The 20,376-nt window shown below is 47.9% G+C and overlaps 9 protein-coding genes across 9 annotated transcripts; 5 read left to right on the top strand and 4 right to left on the bottom strand.

The window, feature by feature from the left end:
- Positions 1 to 923: 923 nt before the first annotated feature.
- On the top strand, positions 924 to 3,536 carry N7489_009811 (class I SAM-dependent methyltransferase; the record flags this gene model as incomplete). Its single annotated transcript, XM_056715561.1, has 3 exons — positions 924 to 1,295; positions 1,348 to 1,653; positions 1,716 to 3,536. 3 exons carry the CDS (start codon positions 924 to 926, stop codon positions 3,534 to 3,536), a joined length of 2,499 nt encoding a protein of 832 aa, XP_056563183.1.
- A 1,000-nt stretch (positions 3,537 to 4,536) lies between these two features.
- N7489_009812 (MDR family MFS transporter) lies at positions 4,537 to 6,225 on the top strand (the record flags this gene model as incomplete). Its single annotated transcript, XM_056715562.1, has 1 exon — positions 4,537 to 6,225. One exon carries the CDS (start codon positions 4,537 to 4,539, stop codon positions 6,223 to 6,225), a length of 1,689 nt encoding a protein of 562 aa, XP_056563184.1.
- Positions 6,226 to 6,555: 330 nt separating this feature from the next.
- On the bottom strand, positions 6,556 to 7,519 carry N7489_009813 (pyrroline-5-carboxylate reductase family protein; the record flags this gene model as incomplete). Its single annotated transcript, XM_056715563.1, has 2 exons — positions 6,556 to 7,424; positions 7,480 to 7,519. The coding sequence occupies 2 exons, from the start codon at positions 7,517 to 7,519 to the stop codon at positions 6,556 to 6,558; spliced, it is 909 nt and encodes a 302-aa protein (XP_056563185.1).
- Positions 7,520 to 8,113: 594 nt separating this feature from the next.
- N7489_009814 (FAD-dependent oxidoreductase) lies at positions 8,114 to 8,765 on the top strand (the record flags this gene model as incomplete). Its single annotated transcript, XM_056715564.1, has 2 exons — positions 8,114 to 8,263; positions 8,343 to 8,765. 2 exons carry the CDS (start codon positions 8,114 to 8,116, stop codon positions 8,763 to 8,765), a joined length of 573 nt encoding a protein of 190 aa, XP_056563186.1.
- A 246-nt stretch (positions 8,766 to 9,011) lies between these two features.
- N7489_009815 (uncharacterized protein) lies at positions 9,012 to 9,278 on the bottom strand (the record flags this gene model as incomplete). The annotated part of the gene is made up of 1 exon (XM_056715565.1): positions 9,012 to 9,278. One exon carries the CDS (start codon positions 9,276 to 9,278, stop codon positions 9,012 to 9,014), a length of 267 nt encoding a protein of 88 aa, XP_056563187.1.
- An 804-nt stretch (positions 9,279 to 10,082) lies between these two features.
- On the bottom strand, positions 10,083 to 10,384 carry N7489_009816 (uncharacterized protein; the record flags this gene model as incomplete). The annotated part of the gene is made up of 2 exons (XM_056715566.1): positions 10,083 to 10,143; positions 10,173 to 10,384. 2 exons carry the CDS (start codon positions 10,382 to 10,384, stop codon positions 10,083 to 10,085), a joined length of 273 nt encoding a protein of 90 aa, XP_056563188.1.
- Positions 10,385 to 12,843: 2,459 nt separating this feature from the next.
- On the top strand, positions 12,844 to 13,554 carry N7489_009817 (nuclear transport factor 2 family protein; the record flags this gene model as incomplete). Its single annotated transcript, XM_056715567.1, has 2 exons — positions 12,844 to 12,923; positions 13,164 to 13,554. The coding sequence occupies 2 exons, from the start codon at positions 12,844 to 12,846 to the stop codon at positions 13,552 to 13,554; spliced, it is 471 nt and encodes a 156-aa protein (XP_056563189.1).
- Positions 13,555 to 13,975: 421 nt separating this feature from the next.
- Positions 13,976 to 14,164, bottom strand: N7489_009818 (uncharacterized protein; the record flags this gene model as incomplete). The annotated part of the gene is made up of 1 exon (XM_056715568.1): positions 13,976 to 14,164. The coding sequence occupies one exon, from the start codon at positions 14,162 to 14,164 to the stop codon at positions 13,976 to 13,978; it is 189 nt and encodes a 62-aa protein (XP_056563190.1).
- Positions 14,165 to 14,619: 455 nt separating this feature from the next.
- On the top strand, positions 14,620 to 18,601 carry N7489_009819 (serine/threonine-protein kinase; the record flags this gene model as incomplete). The annotated part of the gene is made up of 5 exons (XM_056715569.1): positions 14,620 to 15,215; positions 15,266 to 15,994; positions 16,054 to 17,933; positions 17,983 to 18,315; positions 18,366 to 18,601. The coding sequence occupies 5 exons, from the start codon at positions 14,620 to 14,622 to the stop codon at positions 18,599 to 18,601; spliced, it is 3,774 nt and encodes a 1,257-aa protein (XP_056563191.1).
- Between the last annotated feature and the right edge of the window lie 1,775 nt (positions 18,602 to 20,376).

The raw sequence follows: 20,376 nt of genomic DNA on the forward strand, positions 1-20,376 counted from the left end.
ATACCACAATAGGCATTAGCATGGCATGGCATAGGATATTATTCCGGTTTGATAATGTATCGAGGGCTCTTGGTATAGGATGGGCAAGTATTTACCCCTTACTATGAAAATGTCTTAACATAGCCTCAGTACCTACACAATAATTTTGAAAAAGGGGGATCGAGTAACTAGCCAACCGATCAAACCCATGAAAAATGAGTCAATATACCTACTTTGCTACATGTGAATACACAAGGATATGTAATATATTGGGATTGGCACCAATGTCCTGTAGTATACGCGTCGAGCCCGATTGAAATACAATACTAATGGCCCTAGCGTTTGAATTTCGGCTATAAGGTGCGAAGTCCTTTAGAGTATTTTCCTACGAAATAGTACCATATCTCAATATACACTTATTGGGGATCCCATAATTCAAAAGGAAATTGGTCAGTCAAGAAATCGAGCAAAAGCCCTGAGGTCTAGAACTAGAACTTGGGTCACCAGACTGCATCACACTGATCCTTCAATGAACAACATAACGCAGATAGGACTATACGAGCTTCACAACACCCTGCATCGCATATGCATGTCCGGGCTGTGAGAATGGTTGGTGAGACGCGGGGGCCGAGCCCTACTACGTACACCACGCAATATAACCCCCGTAGCGACACTACTAATCCTAGTATCAATTGATAACATTAAACGTACTATGACTGCAATCTTGTGCCTCTGCACACTCGTAGACCCCACAGAAATAAAATCTTATCTATGTAATTCTGCATAGAAACAGGAGAAGCTGCACGTTCACTGTGGAAGAGCTAACATTCCGTGACACCCCAAAAAGCCACCACTTCAGATAAGGAGACATTCTAATTTTGCTGATACGTTCTGGATTAGCTTCAACACACTCCTCTTTATACCCAGAGAAATGAGAGAGTATCATGGCTTCTCCTGGTGGTAACATGTTTGACCTTGACTTCAGAACAATATTAGCTGGATTCAGCGCAGTAGCCCTCGGTGGCTTGCTGATATCCAAGTTTCTGTCCAAATACCGACTGAAGAATGGCGAGGTCCAGAGTCCTCTCAAGTCGTTTTTGGTTTTCTTCTACTCCTGCTTTATCAAACCGCATAGTGGCAACAAGAAAGGCACCCAGCAGGACGCCCTAGAGAGTTTCTACAAGACGCAAGCCGGCGCTTACGACGCAACCAGAAAGACTCTCCTTCAAGGCAGGGAAGAAATGCTCGCGCTAGTTGCAGCACAGCTAAAACCTAAGGCCATAAGCCACAAGCAAGAGGACATAATCTGGGTTGACGTAAGTGGTGAGGCATACTGTGCTTGTCGATCCAAACTGACATGATGTACAGATTGGCGGCGGAACGGGGAGGAATATTGAGGCCATGTCCGTCTTTGTTAATGTCCCTGAGTTTTTCTCGAGTGTTTATCTTGTTGATTTCTCACCGTCCCTCTGCGAAGTTGCTCGACAACGCTTCCAACGTCTTGGCTGGAAGAATGTCATCGTTGTTTGCGAGGACGCGGCCAAATTTCGTCTCGAGAATCATGAAAATGGCCTTCCTGGCGGTTATACGCCCACTTTGGGTGATTCCTACCACAACCACACCAAGAATGGATGTGTGGATCTTGTCACCATGTCCTATAGTTTGTCCATGATGGTAAATATCAGGAAGAAACGTCTCAAAGGCATTAAGCTAATACTAATAATCCATGTGCACAGCCCGACTACTACTCCGTCATTGAGTCGCTGACTTCGCTCATCTCTCCTGACGGCCTAATAGGTGTCGTCGACTTCTATGTCCAGTCTAAAGTAGACTTTGCTTTTAGAAACTACACTGGTGGTTCTCTCGGACGTCATGTGAATTGGTTCCTGAGGTCCTTCTGGCGCGCATGGTTCGACCTCGACCGGGTAGGTCTCGAGGGTAGTCGCCGAGACTATCTTGAGTACAAATTTGGCACTGTTCTCAATGTAAACACCCGGAACTTGTCTCTCGGTCGCATCCCCTACTACATATGGGTCGGGTGCCATAAGGAACACTTTTCCTGTGCGCTTCTTCCCCACCAGATTATCGAGAAAATTGATGCTTTCGCCACGGAATCTCCCTACAACCAGAGCCAGGATTGCACTTTCACCGGTGCGGTAACGAGACTTGCACCGAAAAGGCGTTCCGGGGCTTTTACAGCTGCGACTCAGAACATTTCTGCAAACCTGCCCCTGCCCTCGTCTTTCTATCAAAACCATCACTGGCGTATCTACTATAATGATCAGCTTCAAAAGCACGCACAGTTCAACGACGAGTACATTTACGCCTTTACGTGGGAAGATGCTCGAGCGGATGAGGGCTTGCTCAATCTGGGGACAGAAGATGTAGTGTTGGCCATTACCAGCGCTGGAGATAACATACTCTCTTATGCGACAAAGAGCCCGGCGAGAATCCACGCTGTGGATCTGAACCCTACGCAGAATCATCTTCTCGAGCTAAAGATTGCGTCTTACGTGGCCTTATCCTACGAGGACTTTTGGAGACTCTTTGGAGAGGGAAAACACCCCTGTTTTCGTACCTTGCTACTCACTAAGCTCTCCCCACACCTTTCCAGCCGAGCATTTCAGTACTGGTTCGATAACGCCCATGTTTTCTCTAATACCAGAGGGAACGGTTTATATGATACAGGAGGTTCGCGTCATGCGATTCGTGCCGTCCGTTGGATCTCACTTATTTCCGGCTGCCGTGCCGCCTTCCGGGATTTCCTTGCCACGAAGACCCTAAACGAACAACGCGATATCTGGGTCAACAGGATCCGCCCGGTCTTGCTTTCCAAACTGGTATGCAAACTTGTTGTCAGCCAAGAAAGTTTTCTCTGGGCCGCTCTAGGGGTCCCCAAGAATCAACTGGCCATGATTGAAAGCGACCACGCCGAAAGCGAGGCTGTCAGTGGCCCCAACCCGACGTCCCGCAACACCCGCTCTCATGCAGTATGGAGATACATGGTCAATACCCTTGATCCAGTCGCCGAGCAGACACATGTCGGTGTTAATAATCCTTATTACCATGTTTGCATGACTGGCGCCTTCACCCGCAGGTGTCACCCAGATTATCTCTCTGAGGAGGCCTATGCTAAGCTCTCTAGCCCAGGTGCTCTAGACGGTCTGCGCATCCACACGGAGGAGGTGGACGAAGTTCTTAGCCACATAACTCCTAATACACTGACCGTTGCCGTTGTCATGGATAGCATGGACTGGTTCGACCCGAGGGGCACAGCTGCGGCCTCTCAGATTATCAAATTGAATAGCAGCCTCAAGATGGGTGGCCGCGTACTCCTACGCTCCTCAGCACTTGTCCCTTGGTATATGAGGACGTTCGAGACCCACGGCTTTTTCCCCAAACGAGTTGGTGCACGTCTAAGTGGCGCCTGCATTGATCGCGTCAATATGTATGCTTCATGTTGGGTCTGCACGAAAGTGGAGAATCTTCGCTGGTCAACATCGGATAAAGACCGCATAGATGACTTGGACATTAGCAGCTTGTCTTCTGAGGTCTGAGATATCTAGTTTACGGGATGGCTAGGGTGCTATTGCAGTGCAAGATACCGCTAGCGTTGCGGAACGGGCCGACCCCATTTCACCCTCGACCCGAAGTCTTATAGTCACCGGGACTGTGTCAACGGAGGAATACAATATACAATTTTTTTTGGTTTGCATGATAACGGTAGATTGATATCTTTCAGTCAACTAGTTTCTACCTGGAAACTGCGAAGAGGTCTCAATAAATATTGCAGAACCGAAATGAAGAACAAATCCGTATTTTAATTATAACTAAGCGGCCTCTTGCTCCTTTTCGCATATTTTGTTTCCAGGGGTTTCCCTACATAAACACCAAAAGTACATACTACGTATAGCCTGTCGGGAAACGAATTGCGATGTACATACCTCTCCAATGCCAATTAAATCTGGTCCTTAAACCCGCGTCCTCTGTCGGATCAGAAGCAATAGTCTGCTAGTCATCTGTCATAAGAAGTCCCATGGGTGCTATGCATCAGGAGATGGGTAAGCTGACTGCAGGAGTAAGATTTTCGGCGGGTTTAGCCAGAATTAGGCGTAATAGGGAGGCGTTGGCAATGCCTTGGGATAATCTGCCGTCTTCCATTGAACAAAGATTAGCATAGTCTCCGGAGTTCCGGGGCGAAAGTTGAATCAAATTTTCACCGCCTTCTGCATTTGTTAATGCCGTTTTCATGAGACCCACACAGTTTACCAGTATTAGAATATCATTGGTGGACCAGCACTCCTGGTCATCCTGTCAGGCAGAATCCATGGATACCGCCAGATCGCCTTCCCGGACCCGTACGCCACCTCTAACTCCCTTTGGATAAAGATCAACACCCGTGGACCATTCTCCCCTGGAGCGGGTTTGGGGAGCGGGTTTGAGGAGCGGATTTCGGGATTCTAGTGTAAGCTCCATATTCATGCCCTAATATCTGATTTCACGACATCCATAGGTCCACACCATGGCAGCAGTAGATTTACCGTCCAGAGAAAAGACATGGAAAAGCCATCGGCAGCGACCGAACCGGTTGTACAAGAGCCTCTTCGCGCACCAGCAGAACAACATCAAGAGCATGAAGAGTTATCAATGCGACCTAACCATGACCGTCTCACCCCAAAGAAAACATGGCGCTTCTGGGCCGTGTTCCCAGCACTATGCGTGACGACCTTCCTCTCGGCCCTTGATACATCCATTCTCTCGACCGCTCTTCCCACCATCGCCCTTGATGTTGATGCCGGCGAGCTGTACATGTGGATTACAAACTCATACATTCTGTCATCCACAGTTGTCCTGCCACTATTTGGCCAGACCGCAAACATATTCGGTCGGAGATGGATGTTGATTATCTCGGTTGTCATATTTGCCTTGGGGAGTGGCATGGCCGGTGGCGCAAAGAACACTGGACTTCTCGTTGCGGGACGGACAATCCAAGGCATCGGCGGCGGCGGTATCAACACCCTCGTGGATATTGTCATCTGTGACCTGGTTCCCCTCCGTCAGCGAGGTAAATATGTCGCGCTCATGGCAGCTGTGTGGGCAGTCGGAACGGTGATCGGCCCCGTTCTAGGCGGCGCATTCGCCCAGTATGCCTCGTGGCGTTGGGTATTCTATATCAACCTGCCGCTTTGTGCTGCATCACTTGTACTGCTAGTGTTATTCCTTCGAGTCTCACACCCGCGAAACAGCGGCACCACTTGGCACCAGCTCAAGCGCGTGGACCTTCTTGGTAATACCATCCTTACAGCTGCCGTTATCTCCATTTTGCTCGCCCTCACTTGGGCCGGGACAACGTACGCTTGGTCTTCATGGCGAGTTCTCGTGCCTCTTATCCTAGGTCTCGGGGGCCTGTTCCTTTTTTACGGCCATCAAATGTCGCGATTCTGTGTTGAGCCCTCGATTCCCCTCCGGCTGTTCTCAAGCGGAACTGGGTCGTGTGCACTGTGGATTGCCTTTCTTCAGTCTGTCCTGCTGTACTGGGTTGGATATTTCCTACCAGTCTACTTCCAGGCTGTACGTAGCTCGACTGCCACGGAATCCGGGCTATACGTGCTTCCTATCACTGCCGCAATTGCGCCTTTTGGCATCGTCACGGGAGTGATCATTGCTATGACTGGCAAATACCGAGTCTTCCACTTCCTGGGATATATACTCCTCACTATTGCCAGTGGTCTCTTTTCGCTCCTAGATGACCATTCACCTGCTCGCGACTGGGCTGGCTTCCAGATAATCTTCGGCGCTGGTTCTGGTATGATCTTCTCCAGCACTCTGCCTCCGATTCAGGCATCGCTGCCCGAGTCCGATGTGGCTACTGCAACCTCCACCTGGGCGTTTATGCGCAGCTTTGGTTGTATATGGGGTATTGTTATTCCAACCACTATCTTCAACGCACGTGTTCAGGAGCTGCTGTATCGCGTCAGTGATGTGACACTGCGTGCAAAGCTTGCTAATGGTGGTGCATATGCCATGGCCAGCGAAGGCCTGATGCGTACTTTGCATGATACCCCGAATCTTATGGTGGAAGTGCTCAGCGTTTATCAAGATAGTTTACGATGGGTTTGGTGGATTTCGATTCCGTTTGGTGGTATCGGGTTGCTTCTCTGTATACCCATTAAGCAACTGGAGCTCACGGAAGATCTGCATACAGAGTTTGGATTACCCGATGCTACAATACATAGAGAAGGGTGAAACTGGCAATTTCCGTTTGGTATAGATGGCTGTGGCTATCTCGTTACCTTCTCAGAAGTCAGGAATCAGGAGTCGTCACCGATGCTCCAAGGTTCTAATGTTTATATTTCAGAAAGGTTTGAAACTCTATCAGACCATGGAATTAGTGGATCTGTGGTGGTCCCAAGATTTGATGGATAGCGGTTGCAAATAGTATGTTTCTTTTCTTCTTTGATGTAATGTTTCACATGTGCATATTATTGAACGCTGCCCTCTGGTTCAATCCCAATGACAAAAACAACAATTTTCACATCCAGCGTACTGGCCACCATTGACTCCCAAAATAGCAGCTCAATGTCTTGTATCATTGACATGGGCCGTTGTTTCCATCAAACGAGCCAAAGTAACAGCTTCCCGAAGCGCCCGTCCAACATGCCCACGCACGCCAGCCTCTTCCATCACCATCAATCCGCCAATCGTGCAGCCCTCGGGAGACGTTCCTTGATCCTTCAATAGGGCCGGGTGGATGCCGCTCTGAAGCATCGTTGCCGTCCCTTGCATCGACTGGAAGATCATGGTATGAGCCAGGTCCCGTGGCATACCAACCGCCACTGCGGCATCGATCATTGCATCGCAAACCACAGCGAAGAAAGCCGGAGTTGAGCCCCCAACAGCGGTAGTCGCATTCATCAACCTCGGATCAACGTGGACAGCCTTGCCAATCTGCTCGAAGATCGACGTCGTTATCTGGAGATACTGTTCGGGCAATGCAGGCTCCGATGTTTCAATAGCCGTAAGTGATTGGGACACCTGGGCTGCGATGTTCGGCAATGTACGCACCACCCAGGCTCTGCCAGCTGCGTTATCAGCGGTGGTTGCGCTGCCGTATATTGTGGCTTCGAGCTTTTGTCTTGTCCAGCCGGCTGCAATGCTGATGATAAGCTTGTCGGCAAAGGCCTCACGGAGCCCGGGTTGCGTCAGAACGGTCTCGATATCGGCTGGGTCTGCGCCTAGAATAACCACATCGGCGTCGTGTACGGCCTGTACATTGTGGCCACGAGAAAGGCTTATTTTGTCCAAGTACTTGACGAATCGCTCGGCCAGCCTCTTCTCTGAGTTTTCACTGCGCACGCATGCAATGTATCGAGTAAATGGTAACTCTTTAGACTTCTCTGCGGGTGCATTTACCAAGCCATCTAGGATGGCAATGCCCAGGTTTCCTACCAAGTAGGAGCATTAGTCGGTGTATTTTGCGTGTTGAGCTTACCTACTTACCACAACCTAGGATACAAAGGGTTCCATTTTGAATATCCATGATTTAATTGAAGTTCAATGCAAGTGAATAAGTTATTGGAATGAAACCAAACCACAAGACAACTTGAAATTCTGAAGCACATCGGGGACCCTTCCGAGTGTGGAGAACATTGAATACCCCGCTTGGATCGAAGCTGAGCTTCATGGGTGTCGGGATATTTCAAGCCATTCGAAAGTGCTTTCTCCGAAATTTATGCTTGCTTGCATTTATTTCTGAGTCTTCGAGTACTTCCTGGATGCATCCCAGTCAATTTGACTATATGTTGTGGAGTAGGCTTAGCCCTTTTTTTTTGGTCCCTTCAATCCATACCTAGGTAAGGGCCAAGTCTATAATTGTTTGGAATGAGCACCTTTCTACGAATTCGATTTAAGGTCGATTCAAGAGCTACGAAATATATATAGAACAGCAGAATTGGAGAAAACATCGGGAGTGCTCGGGAGTCCTCCCGATCATACTTTCCCCTCTCCTATCTGGTGAGGGCACTTTTCTCCAACTCCGTATAATTTAACCTGTTTTGGGGGAAATGCGGGGAGAATATACTATATCAGCTCAATAACCCACAAATAAAAGAAATGCACTTTATTTTACTTCATCATGGGCGTTTCAACTTCGGATTATATCGTTATTGTCGGCGCTGGTGCTTTTGGCCTCTCGGTAGCCCTGCATCTTTCTCTACGAGGCTACACAAATGTCTCCGTGTTCACGAAAGATGATTACATCCCCTTTGGAGACTTGACAAATGTAGTGTGCCCCTAATAACCGGTTATATTAATAAAGAAAAAGCGGAAATAGAATGATTGCTGATGGCTATATTGAAATATAGGTCTATCGTGCAGCACAAGATGCAGGCGTGCGATTTTTCCTGGGGCAACAAGTCGACCAAATAGCCTACGTGAGCACCTTGGCCGGTAAAAAGAACGCTGGAATCCGCACAAGGAATGCCGGGTTTTATCCCTCGTCGCTCGTCATTATCGATGCGGGGGCTGGGGATACCGGTACATCGGAAATTGGCCAGTCGCATGCGCCCGACTCCTTGGCCATACCCCTTTCTTGCTATACCAACACCAACCCGAATTCCTTTGTGGAATACGTGCCACACACATCTTCCTCGGTTATACTGCTGTCGGGGAATTTGGTACAAAAGTCTAAGATGTCTTTGGTGGGACCACTGGTCGTAGATCTCTTAGAGGCAACGAGCGGTCAACAAACTGCGGCGATTCCACCTCAACCCTTGTCTAGGTTGTGAAGGGGTTCCGTCGAGGATCAGGCAACATTCGGTATATTGAGGATCATCCAATAATACCCGGTCATCGAACCGACTTGGACTCCTTGATGTCGAGACCTACAATGTACAATCGAACTATTTTCTGAAGGCCCAACTTCCAAAATTCAACCTAGGTCTACTATGATCTTCAAAAGTAAGACAATTTCACTTTATTTATGAATTATTTTAGACGCGAGAAGTCAGATTAGGAAGCCCATGAGTCAATATTTAGCGTTGCCGACGAGGCCTATCAACCCGCTCAGGGTCAAGCAATTCAGGAGCTCCTGGAATCAACACCGCCCAACCAAGACAGGGACGACAAAGACCCATCGCAAAAGACTCGGTGATACGGAGGACAGGACGTGGATTCGGGCAAGGTACTCGTCTCTCACGGGCATTCGCTGCTTTGCAGCGCTCGATCCACACTGCTTCTGTGTGCCCACAACCACTGATGCCACAGTGGCCGCGGTACCATTTATAACGCACTTTGCACATGATGGGTAATAGGTTTGTTGAAAAAGGTAGAGTTCTGTGGTAAGTACTTGCGGTGCTAGCCTTGGGTGGGGAAGACTGTAGGAGAATATGGGGTTTGGAAGTAAACCCATGTATTTGTAGAATATCAAGAAAGCCCTGGAGCTCAATGAAATCCATGGCATTGGATTTGGATTACTTTCATCCTAGACTTTGCTTTGTCCGAGACAAAGAGCCCTACAGTGGTGATTGAGAACAATGCATTTGTTGATACATGTACTTTTGTTCCAAAAATATGTGCTGCTCTTAGATTCTCAGCTTCCAATTGATTTTCATTCTTCATTACACCTTGTGCTACGCTACCATAGGGGTTGACTATATTGATACAATATTGTCGGTGCTTCATCCATACTTGCTAATGCTACGAAGGTCAAAGCCAACATGAAGGAATAATGATTGTTGTTGCATTTCTCTTGCTCTCTGTAATTATATATTGAGAGCCCACATATTATTCATTAAAAAAAAAAAAAAAAAATAGGATAAAAACAAGAAAAGGGAAAGCTGGTCCGATCTGTAGCGCAATTTGTTAGCACTTCCGAAAAATCCAGTGCGTCAAGAAAAGAGAAAAGGGATGCACAAACATAAAGAATATCGACGTAATAATATGTAGGTACGTATATTTTCAGTTAATAGTATATAGTATCTATATTTTAGTACACACAAGATGCACAATGGACTTACCTGGTACTAGACTTCAGCCTTGGCTATTGCCTCCGGCGGGTCGCGCATCGCGGCCGGCCCGGAAGGGGGAAGCGACTATAATTTCTATTAGTAGCCGACGTTGGAAAGGGTGTTGGAAAGGGTGTTGGAAAGAGTGCTGGGAAGAGGGCTGGGAAGAGGGCTAGGAAGAGTGCGTACAATTCGGCCCACCGCTCTACTAGGGCGTCGAGGCGTCTTGCGAACAGCACGGAAAGGTATACAAAAATGTATATGTTGGCCAGGTCCCAAAGAAAAGGCGCCACGAAGTCTGGGGTCACAGCGGCGAACAGACCCTCAAGAAACGAGATAATGGGGCCAAAGGAGCCTTCTTTGGGCGGGGCATCGCCGATAGGGTGGGCACTTGCAGACATCTTAGGTAGGGCAGACTATGTTAGCAAAAAGACATCCAAAAAGACCTTTAAAAAGACCAGTAGAAAGAGTGCTGGCAAGACTCACGATGAGAAATTTATTGTTCGATGATAGTTTGCGAAGTTTACAGAATCAGAATCTTGCTCTACGTAAGGTAGTCAGGTAGTGGAAGGTCCACGTGAGATATGAAGTACAATGGCAGGCACGGATGGTCCTAAATAGGAAGGAACAATACATGCCCAGGTAGGTTATGCTCACGGTACTAACAACTTGCTTTAATGAGATTCAAAGCCAAAGGGACTTCATTCCATAAGAAAATTGTCAAGTTAGCAAGTAATCACCTTTTGGTCTGGCACCTTGGTCTGGCACAGACGCTTAAGGTACCACAACTTCTTCCCAGTCCTCTTCGTCACCAAGCATGAATACCTCAGCGGATTCGTCCTTGGCTGTTGCCATTCGCTCTTTTGAACCCCCCCCCTCTCGCATCCTGGGGGAGTTATAATCAGATCGAAGGGGCTGTCATGACTATCAAGAGATAACCCCCATATTGAAACTCGGTTGATCCTCTCACGGTAAAGACTATTGTCATCCATGACATGAAAGTCCTTGAGCAATTTCTTCTTTTCGCTTTTAGTAAGGTCAAAGCCCCGGCTTTGACGACAACATCCACACTCCATAGTACAATGTCCAGCTCCAAGCTGCCTTGTCTTATCAATATTGCGATCAACGCAACATCCACAGCTACGGCCACAGCATCCTCCCCGCCTTACGCAATCCTCGAACAGAACTCGATGCATATACCATAGAGGATGTGATCGCCATAGGTCAAATGCTCGTATCAGAGGCCCCTCCACAAATGAGTTTCGGGCTTCCCACCACTGGCGCTCTAGCAACCAATACCTCTTATTCAAAGTCTGGAGTTCGGCCTGTATATCATGCCTAAGTAATGGCCATCTGCCTGTAATTTTGGTTTTCTGAGAGAGGTATTGTTCTTCTTGGGCAGTGCTTCGAAGGTCTTGTTCTATCCGGAGAAGCTCAACCACTCGACCAGTATAGCGCGACCGTCCGATAACGACGTTCCGCCGATACCGTTGAAGAGCATTGATATCTCCGCTCTTTTCAATATTGATCTCCTCTTGAGTCTTCTCTCTTGGCAGGGCCAAGTCAATTCCTGTTTGAGTCGGCTTGTCCGCAGATTGCATGTTGACTATTGTTGACCGCAGGAGCTGAATGCTAGTAGATACTAGCTTATTTTCGCGTCAGGTTGTCAGGTATGGAAGGTCGAGATGTATTCATGTACTTTAATGAGATATGGGAAGATCATCCTTAAAAGTTGAGGTCTAGCTGGTGAACGACTCACCCTGATGTCAGATGTTCTTCCTTCTTTTTTGTGAAAATTTGACACTACCTAAGAAGCGGGCAAATGAAATAATTACCTCTCCACTTGGCAACAATGCCCGGTGGTTCTAAGCGAGAGGGTTACTGTTGCGTAGTTGGGATAATACGAAGTAGTCTACAATTGCATGTAAGACTTGATAGTCGTGGTAAGAGTCTTACTTTTAGTATGGATATTCATTTGAACACATTGACCAGGATGTTTCTGAAGGGGTTGGAAGAACCATTAGAATTATAAGCCTAGACACCATGTGGCTTAACACAACCCCTTCGGCGTAGTTGCCCGCAACCGCAATGCATAATCGTGTTCCTATCAACAAAGGCTTAACTGTCATGGGTGCCCTCGGACTTCGCCCTAGTCATGGTTCATTTGGCGCTGTGGCTAGGCGCGACTAGAGGAACTCCAACCCTTCGAAGGTTGGAAGCCGCAACGATCATAAATACGGCCACCAGATATGAATTTATGGTTGTATTCTCGCAACTTAGTGTCTATTTTCTTTAATCCCGTCTCAAATAAAAGTTAGCGCTGGATTTGCATATCTTTTTTGACATAGTGGTAGATCGGATGCTGGTTGGAAAGCAAATATATATTTCTCACATTACTGCAATATTCAACCCAAAGTTCAGTTATAAACAAATAGCTGAACTTATATCCTACCACTTTTAGGCATGAATAACCAGAAGACATTTATTTACTTCTTGAATAAGCCAATATCAGATACCCTGAGGCCAGAGTATGTATATTCTTAGTGACAAAATCCAGTACGATATCTGCTTGCCGGTTATATGGCTGCCAGTCGAATCACTAAGGTACCTAAGTATCGATTTTGCCTAAACCCCAATCACGTATGAAATTATTTTATGGCTATGTTCATGCACACGTTGGAAGACTTCCTCGTAGGCGACGAAACCCTTGGTGTTACAGCCTCACGTGGACATGACTAACGCTGTCTACGGGCCTACCGACCTCGGGAGGTACTTAGGTAGGTAAGGCTGGCTGGGAAGGGGCTAAGCTTCCCTCACAATCCAACTTCACAAATCTGATTCCATATCCCAAATTCCCACCATGGCAGATCTCAAACCGCCATTTACCGAGGAGACTGCGCAGAAAAAGGTCAAAGCAGCGCAGGATATGTGGAATACGAGGTACGTCTCAGATTTCCTATCTCTACGGCCCTTGACAGACCATGTGTTCAAAAGAAAGGGCAAGGTTTCATCCCTTGCATTCTTGCCGACTTGTATTGTTTGTCTGTGCACCTCGGGCAGGTGCGGGCATATCTCAAAACAAGAAGGGATTATCTTTCTTGAGATGGACTCTTGCTCTTTGCTTTGCGAGAATAAATGACGTAGTGAGTTCGTTCCCCGCTCTGACCATGTGCGATTTAGGGACCCTGCCCGAGTCGCTCAAGGATACACCCCAACATGTATCTGGCGTGTTCGAGACTCGTTTTTCACCGGGACGGAGTCTATCATCGCGTTCTTGCAAGCGAAATGGAAACGAGAGCGTAGTTATCGACTTCGGAAGGAACTTTTCGCTTTCCGGGATGATCGCATCGCTGTGCAGTTCTGGTACGAGTTTCAGGATGCAGAAGATGGAATGCGCTGGAAGCGATGCTATGGATTGGAAGATTGGACTTTTGATCAGACAGGAAAGATGCGCAAACGTATGATGAGTGGAAACGACGTTCTAATCGGACCGGAAGGTAATGGTGAAGGGCGATGGTTTGCAGATGAGGTTAATGTGAACAATGTACATATTAGTGAGCAGCATTGGTAATGTTACGATGCATACAGATATATATATATATATATATGAATAGTTGAACTCGACCTGGGGATGGGGATGTGGTTGTGTATTATCACTACAGATATCAGAACGATATGCCGTTGCCGTGTTGGTCTGGACTCTTGATTTGGCCTCAAGAACCGGATATTAGAAAGTGAATGACTTTGGACTGTGGAATGTTCAATACAAATAGATCCCTGTACAGATAAAATGGCTAATAGCCCTGGTTGATTGATTTGTTATTGTCCCCCTTCTTTGGGGGAATGCCATCTCCCCCGTCGATCGCAATTGATGTTGACAATGAAAGCATTATACTAGTTTAAACTGTTGAGTACATATAACATTTGAGTCTGGACCTGAGATTGTGTTCTTTTCATCTTAAAAAAAAGAAAGAAAGAAAAAACAAGTTCATTCATATAGGCGCCTTCGTAGGCGCCAGTCTCGGGAGGTGTAAAGTGTGAATAGTGACATCTGGAATTTTGGACGGTTCTGCCTCGTCGCCTCCACGCTCATAGGTCAAATCCGACAAAATAGGCAAACATGCCATGGAGTCAAACAAGACAGTAAACAATACTCCGTAGAGTGCTGAGGACATGGACATTCCGATGGGAAGGAAGGAATCTCTCTCATTCCAGTCCAGCCGAAGCATGCAAGCCAACCTCTTGTCCTTCATGAACATTGGCACCTCCCGATGGTTTGTTTCCTCTTGTGTTTTCATCTCAAGTTCAGTCGTTAGGGGTTCCTTGCTCGAGATCTTTTTTCTTCTTTTTTCCGCATCTTCGTCGATGATGTGGTGTTGACCAGTCCTTGTCACTCTTTTTGTTTCTTTTCCTTTCCCAGAAGAGTTCTGGAGTCGATCTTTACACGTAGCTTCTTTTCATTTGACACTCGAAGGAGTTGTACTTTTTCTGTTTCATCTAATTTTCTGTGCGTTGGGTGCAGATATCATTGTTGATGTTGGATGGTCAGCTAATGGGGATCTAGATTGGCGACTAATCCGCCCAAGCTTAAGGGGACGTGGAAAAACACGCCAACACGTCTTGCACCACCACAAATATGGACCAGATAATGTCGGATGTTAATGACTATCAGCACAGGCGTCAGCCCTTGAGAGATGTGTCGAGCCGGATGAACAACTCCAAGTCGCCAAATATCGAGACACCGCGCTTGAGGATCCAGGAATCCGAGCAGCTGAAGAGTCCGGACCGGATGTCTGTTCTTATGACTCCAACCCCGCAGAGAAACAAGGAGAATGAGCGCCTCTCCGTGGCCACCGACCTGCAGCCCGACTCGGCCCGAAACTCCATCATGTCTGCGGCATCCATTCTATCAACCAAAGGAAAAAGAAAAACACACGTGGGACCATGGCAGCTGGGACGAACACTGGGAAAGGGGGCCACTGGGCGGGTTAGACTGGCCAAGCATGCTGTCACCGGGCACACGGCCGCTATCAAGATCGTTTCAAAGAAGTCAGCTGCTATGGTTCAGAGTGAGAGTATCGCGGCGATGGACCGTAATATGGGAAACTTCCCTACCAACTCAGCCTCCCGACAAATGCCCTGTGGAATTGAACGTGAAGTGGTCATCATGAAGTTGATTGAACATCCGAATGTGATCAGTCTCTATGATGTTTGGGAAAACCGGGGAGAATTGTTCGTGCACACCACCTTCGGAATCGAAAACACACTAACATCATAGCTAGGTACCTTGTGCTTGAGCACGTTGAGGGTGGAGAGTTGTTTGATTATGTATCTAACAATGGTCCACTACCAGAAGAAGAGGCCGTGCGACTATTCCGACAGATCATCGCGGCCCTTGGGTATTGTCATCGTTTCAATATCTGCCACCGCGATTTGAAGCCCGAAAACATCTTGCTTGATTCAAACCATAATGTCAAGCTTGCTGACTTTGGTATGGCCGCACTGCAACCAGCAGGCCACTGGTTGAACACTTCATGTGGTAGCCCTCATTATGCAGCACCAGAGATCATTTATGGTCGAAAATACCGCGGCGACAGAGCTGATATGTGGAGCTGTGGTATAATTCTCTATGCCCTTTTGACTGGTTACTTGCCTTTTGATGGAGGGGACTTGGGAAGCACCCTGCGGCTTGTGAAGAAAGGAGACTATATCATTCCTCCCGAGTTGAGCGATGAAGCAGCCGACCTCATCCAGCGTATTCTCCAAAAGCGTCCCGAAGATCGGATATCTATGCAAAACATTTGGTTGCATCCGTTGTTAACCAAATATGAAAAACTTCACAATGCCATGGTTGATCACTATGTTGGCCCTCCACCTGCCCTGTCGGTGAATGACTGCGGTCCAACCCTGTCCAGTCGGCAGGACATTGATCTTGATATCCTTCGCAATCTGCAGACTTTGTGGCATGATGTTAAGGTCGACGACCTAATTCAAAGGCTTCTGTGCATTGAGTGAGTACCCCCTGCTAATTCCCAGGACGAGCTCAATGACGCTAACAAATCACACTCAGACCGACCCACGAGCGGATGTTCTACAACGCTTTGGCAAAATTCCGGGATGAGCAGCTGGAAAACTACCAAGGGCAGCCTCTAGAGTACTCGGCTAGTGATTATCATCACATCTCCCGCCCCGGTGGTAGAGTTCGTCGAGGCCGCAGCCAGACGGGCCAGGGTAGCTCTAAGCATCGGGCTCAGTTCCCATCTGTTAAAGAGTTCCCTCGCCGCCTCAGCTCCTTCAAGGAACCGATGTCCTCAGGTACTGTGGAGAGCTATGACCCATACCGGTCACCCAAGCATGGTGGCACAGGCTCCGAAGCACGATATGCCAATGTTACTGTGCACCGAGAGTCATCAGAAAACCCCGAAGCTATTCTGTCATCGCCGAGGGTGAAGCCTCCACCTTCCATTGCGGAGGAGCAAGAGCCGGAGGAGTCAGATGGGCCGGATGGCTCACCATTTACTGTTCTCCAAAAGCGTAAGCACGGGCCCAGCTCCATGAAGTCTTTCGTCTCCTCCAAGGTACCTCATTCTAGCTCCCGCGCTCGCGGAATGTCGACACACTCCATGAGCTATCGTCGCAACGTTTCTTTCCGCCACGCTCGCAACCGGTCTCATGGATCTACATCGGCCAAACCCAAGAAGAGAAAGATTGCGACACCAACGCAGCAAAATGAGATTAAGCGGTCACCGAGCACCTGCAGCTTGCAACTTATGGCAGATGGCCTTGATCTCCCGGACATGCCAAGCAGCCCGCCCCTACCCGCACAGCCAACCGTGGTGCGAGCGAATGGTCCGAAGGTTAAGAGCTTGGGGCAAATCAGGAAAGTTCGTGATACAGACTACACATGGAAGGAGGATACTCGAAAAGTCTCCCATGAGCTCAGCCAGATCTGCGAGGAGGCATTCAATGGAAGCTCTGCTACAACCATTCGCACTACGAGCGGCGCATCTGGATACGAAACACCAGGAACTCCAGTCTCAATGGCAAGCCCCGAGCAAGCTCAGCCTACTTCAACGATCCCGGTGTCTAATACTTCCAAGGAGTCAGCCCGATCTTACAATATCAAGGAACTTACTGAGACACGCCAAAAGCTCATTGAGCACAGCCGGGGCCGAAAGGACAATGTCCCTGCCTATCTTTCTGGTGTCATCACTCATCTCGATCGCTTGATTGAAGAAGATCAGGTCCAGAACGGTACACGGAGTGAGTTGGATGTAGCACCTTCCCAAGATCCTTTCATCACTTCACCGAATGAGACCCTCCTCCCTGCTATCAGTGAGAATGGCGCAAGCCCTGTCCGCACACCCAGTGAGACTAGCCCTCGGCGCCACCAAAGGCCAAGGGCTTCCCTAGCTACATCCCAGGGCGGCGATGCTAAGGCAACAATCCGGATGGTTCCACACAGCTCATTCCGCTCTATGGAGGAAGTCAAGCCCCTGACCATTCGGAAGAAAAACTACAGCAAATTTGCTTCCTCCGATGTTCATGAATTTGCTATGGGTGACTCTGCGGGCGGCGATCGGAACTTTTCCATTGGATCTCGCCATGCTGGTCAACCTAGTGGGCTGGCTCCAATCGAAGAAGTTCCGCTGTCCCCTAAGAAAGCCACAAACCGGGCCTCCGAAGGGAAGAAATGGTCATGGTTCAAGCATCGCTCCCAGGGCTCTGATAATCCCCCTGCTCTCCCACCCAAGGACAGCCACCTCATTGTTCCCAGTGGAGGCACAACTGTGCACAATCCAATTACCCTCGAACCTGCTTCTCCTCCCAATGCAGAGAATACAGAGCGTGTCCCGAGACGGAAGACGTCTATGGATCGCTTTGGCGGTGGCTTTTTCAAGAAACTCTTGACCAAGAAGTCCAAACAGAATATGCAAGAACCTCCTGCTAGTGAGTGCAACATCGCCAACTTCCGTCCAATATTCTAACCAATCTATAGACAAGGTGACAGACATCCAGACCGTGCCCACCAAGGATAATCGTTACTCTTCTTTGATGTGCAAGGGACTTGCAGACACGGATAGCTCCGTTGAAGCTGATGACCCTCCAAACCTATCCCGCCACAAGCGCCGCTCAATTGCCAACCACAACTGGTTTGCCCGGGTCTTCCAGATAAAGCCTGCTACCCAAGTGATTGCACTGAACACATCAAAGGTCAAGGGACGCAAGGAACTCTACAAGCTCCTTCGCGAGTGGAGGGATTTCGGCATGGAGGATGTGTACCTGGACAAGACCAACAGCATTGTTCACGGCCGTGTCAGCGAAGCAAATTGTGAGTTATTCATTTCATCCGATCCCACACTTGTACTAACCGCCCTTTAGTCCTCCATCTTCGAGAGGTCGAGTTCACTGCTGAATTTTATACTGTCCTTGAGCACGGTCACCAAGCCAACCTCAGCTTGGTTCGCTTCAAACAGGAGCGTGGCGCTGCTTCGTCTTTCAACAAGGTCGTTGAGACTGTACAGAGCACACTAGCGCGCCGTGGCATGGTTGTTGAAGACCCATCTCGTGCAAAGAAGATGGCGCGCGTTCTGGACTCTGTCCCTAACCACAAATAAGTTATTTCACGACGCATTCCCTTGATGTTCCTTCAATCTCACCATGGAATATCTTCAAATACTGTTAGCCAACTATCGTCTATCACTTTTCGACATTTCACTCGCAAAACCCACTCTAGCATGCTGCGTTCCAGCCCTGCAAAAGCACTGCCCTTTCATCTCATACAGTCGACCATTCACATCCACACTCGTTTTCATCTCATCCAAGACCCGGAAACCACACAGGCCTAGTATTGCAGGCTACTTTCATACTTTCATTTCTCTCTTCCCCTCAATCATTTCTTGTCTGTCAGCCACTTTCTCTACCTGTTAATTATCCATTTCTTTTCAGTTTGTGTGTTATTTCTGGGTTCCTTCCCATTAGTCAATTCCAGCAGATTTCTCAGTCCCTCGTTTCTCACTCCCTTCATTTCCTTTTTTTGCACTTCGATACCTTGGCATAATGCTTAATTTCGGCGAGTCGATATTTGTACACCATCCACGCCCTCGCTGCTCCAAATCACCGAAGGAAAATGTGTATTTAAATGGTGTCATTCAAGTGCTAGTAACTGTCCACGCCTTGTACTATCCTCGACGTAAACATTGTAGTCTCAAACCCTCTCCGGATTAGGGCAAGTCACGTGGTAGGTTTTCGCATAGATACCTCCGTAAGCGCCTGCCCCTGTCTGGCCTACATCGTACATAAGTAAATACGCGGTCTAAGCAGCATGCTGGATGGGGTAGGTGCATGATGTCGCATGTAAAGAATGCAATACTCGAGCTCCATTATGCAGCCAAGACTCCCCCTTCGCAGGGACAAAGCATACAGCCAATAGTCCCACCGGAAACCCGTTCAGCCCCTCTAGCACTCCACTCTCGATAAGAAAAGAGGATAAGTGGGAAGTAAGGGAAGGCGAACCCCAGAATAGAGAGGAGACTAGAAAATGGCCCTTGCCCGGATCAGACTGGATCAGAGACCAGACCGGGTCTGCTAGATCTGCAAAGCCAGGGAGGAATACTCGGTATAATTCGCATCATAGAATTTCATCAGAAAGCGCTCAGAGATACAAGATCCCAACGGAAAGTGGAATAGCATGCGGCAATAACTGAATAGCAGAAAGAGTGATCAGACAACCTCCGGATATAAGTATAAGCAGATATTTGATAACGAAAAGACAGGCAACTGTAAGAAAATGAGCAACAAATATAAAAAGATCAAAACAGTTCCAACGAGAATAATCAAGGCAAAGGGAAGAGATGACACAGCCGACCCACGTCTTTTAGTCGCGTAGGCGAAAAAAACAGATGGCCACACATACATCGTAGAAGATGTAAAAGAGTAGTAAAGAGACGAATGCCTTCCCAGTAATATAAAATGGAATGAAGAACCCGAGGAAAGGACAAAAGCCGACAGCAGTGCAAAAACGCGATGAGTGAAAACAAGACAAGTTGCAAAAACAGATAGCCACCCGAAATTCAAATAACAATGACAATTTCTGCGGCCTGGTAGCGGTGAAATGAATTCCTCGGAGAAGACAGCCGGAGAGAGTGATCTGATGGTGCGAGTCCAGAATGCATTCATGCTAGAATCGCGTGATATGCGAGGTAAACCAATTGAAAGTACATGAACTGCATGCACCTGGAGGCCATGCCAAATCACACTCTGAGGATATCCAATTCTGGGAATTGCGATTATTCAGATATCGAAGCCGAGAAAAATCGAAAAAAAGAGATAAGTAAAAATTCATATGCCGATAGAACCAGAGCCCATAAAGCCTGGAAATCTCAGTTTCAAG

The sequence above is a fragment of the Penicillium chrysogenum genome (genome assembly GCF_028827035.1).
Source record: "Penicillium chrysogenum strain IBT 35668 chromosome Unknown utg000005l_segment0_segment0, whole genome shotgun sequence".
Lineage (NCBI taxonomy): Eukaryota > Fungi > Ascomycota > Eurotiomycetes > Eurotiales > Aspergillaceae > Penicillium > Penicillium chrysogenum.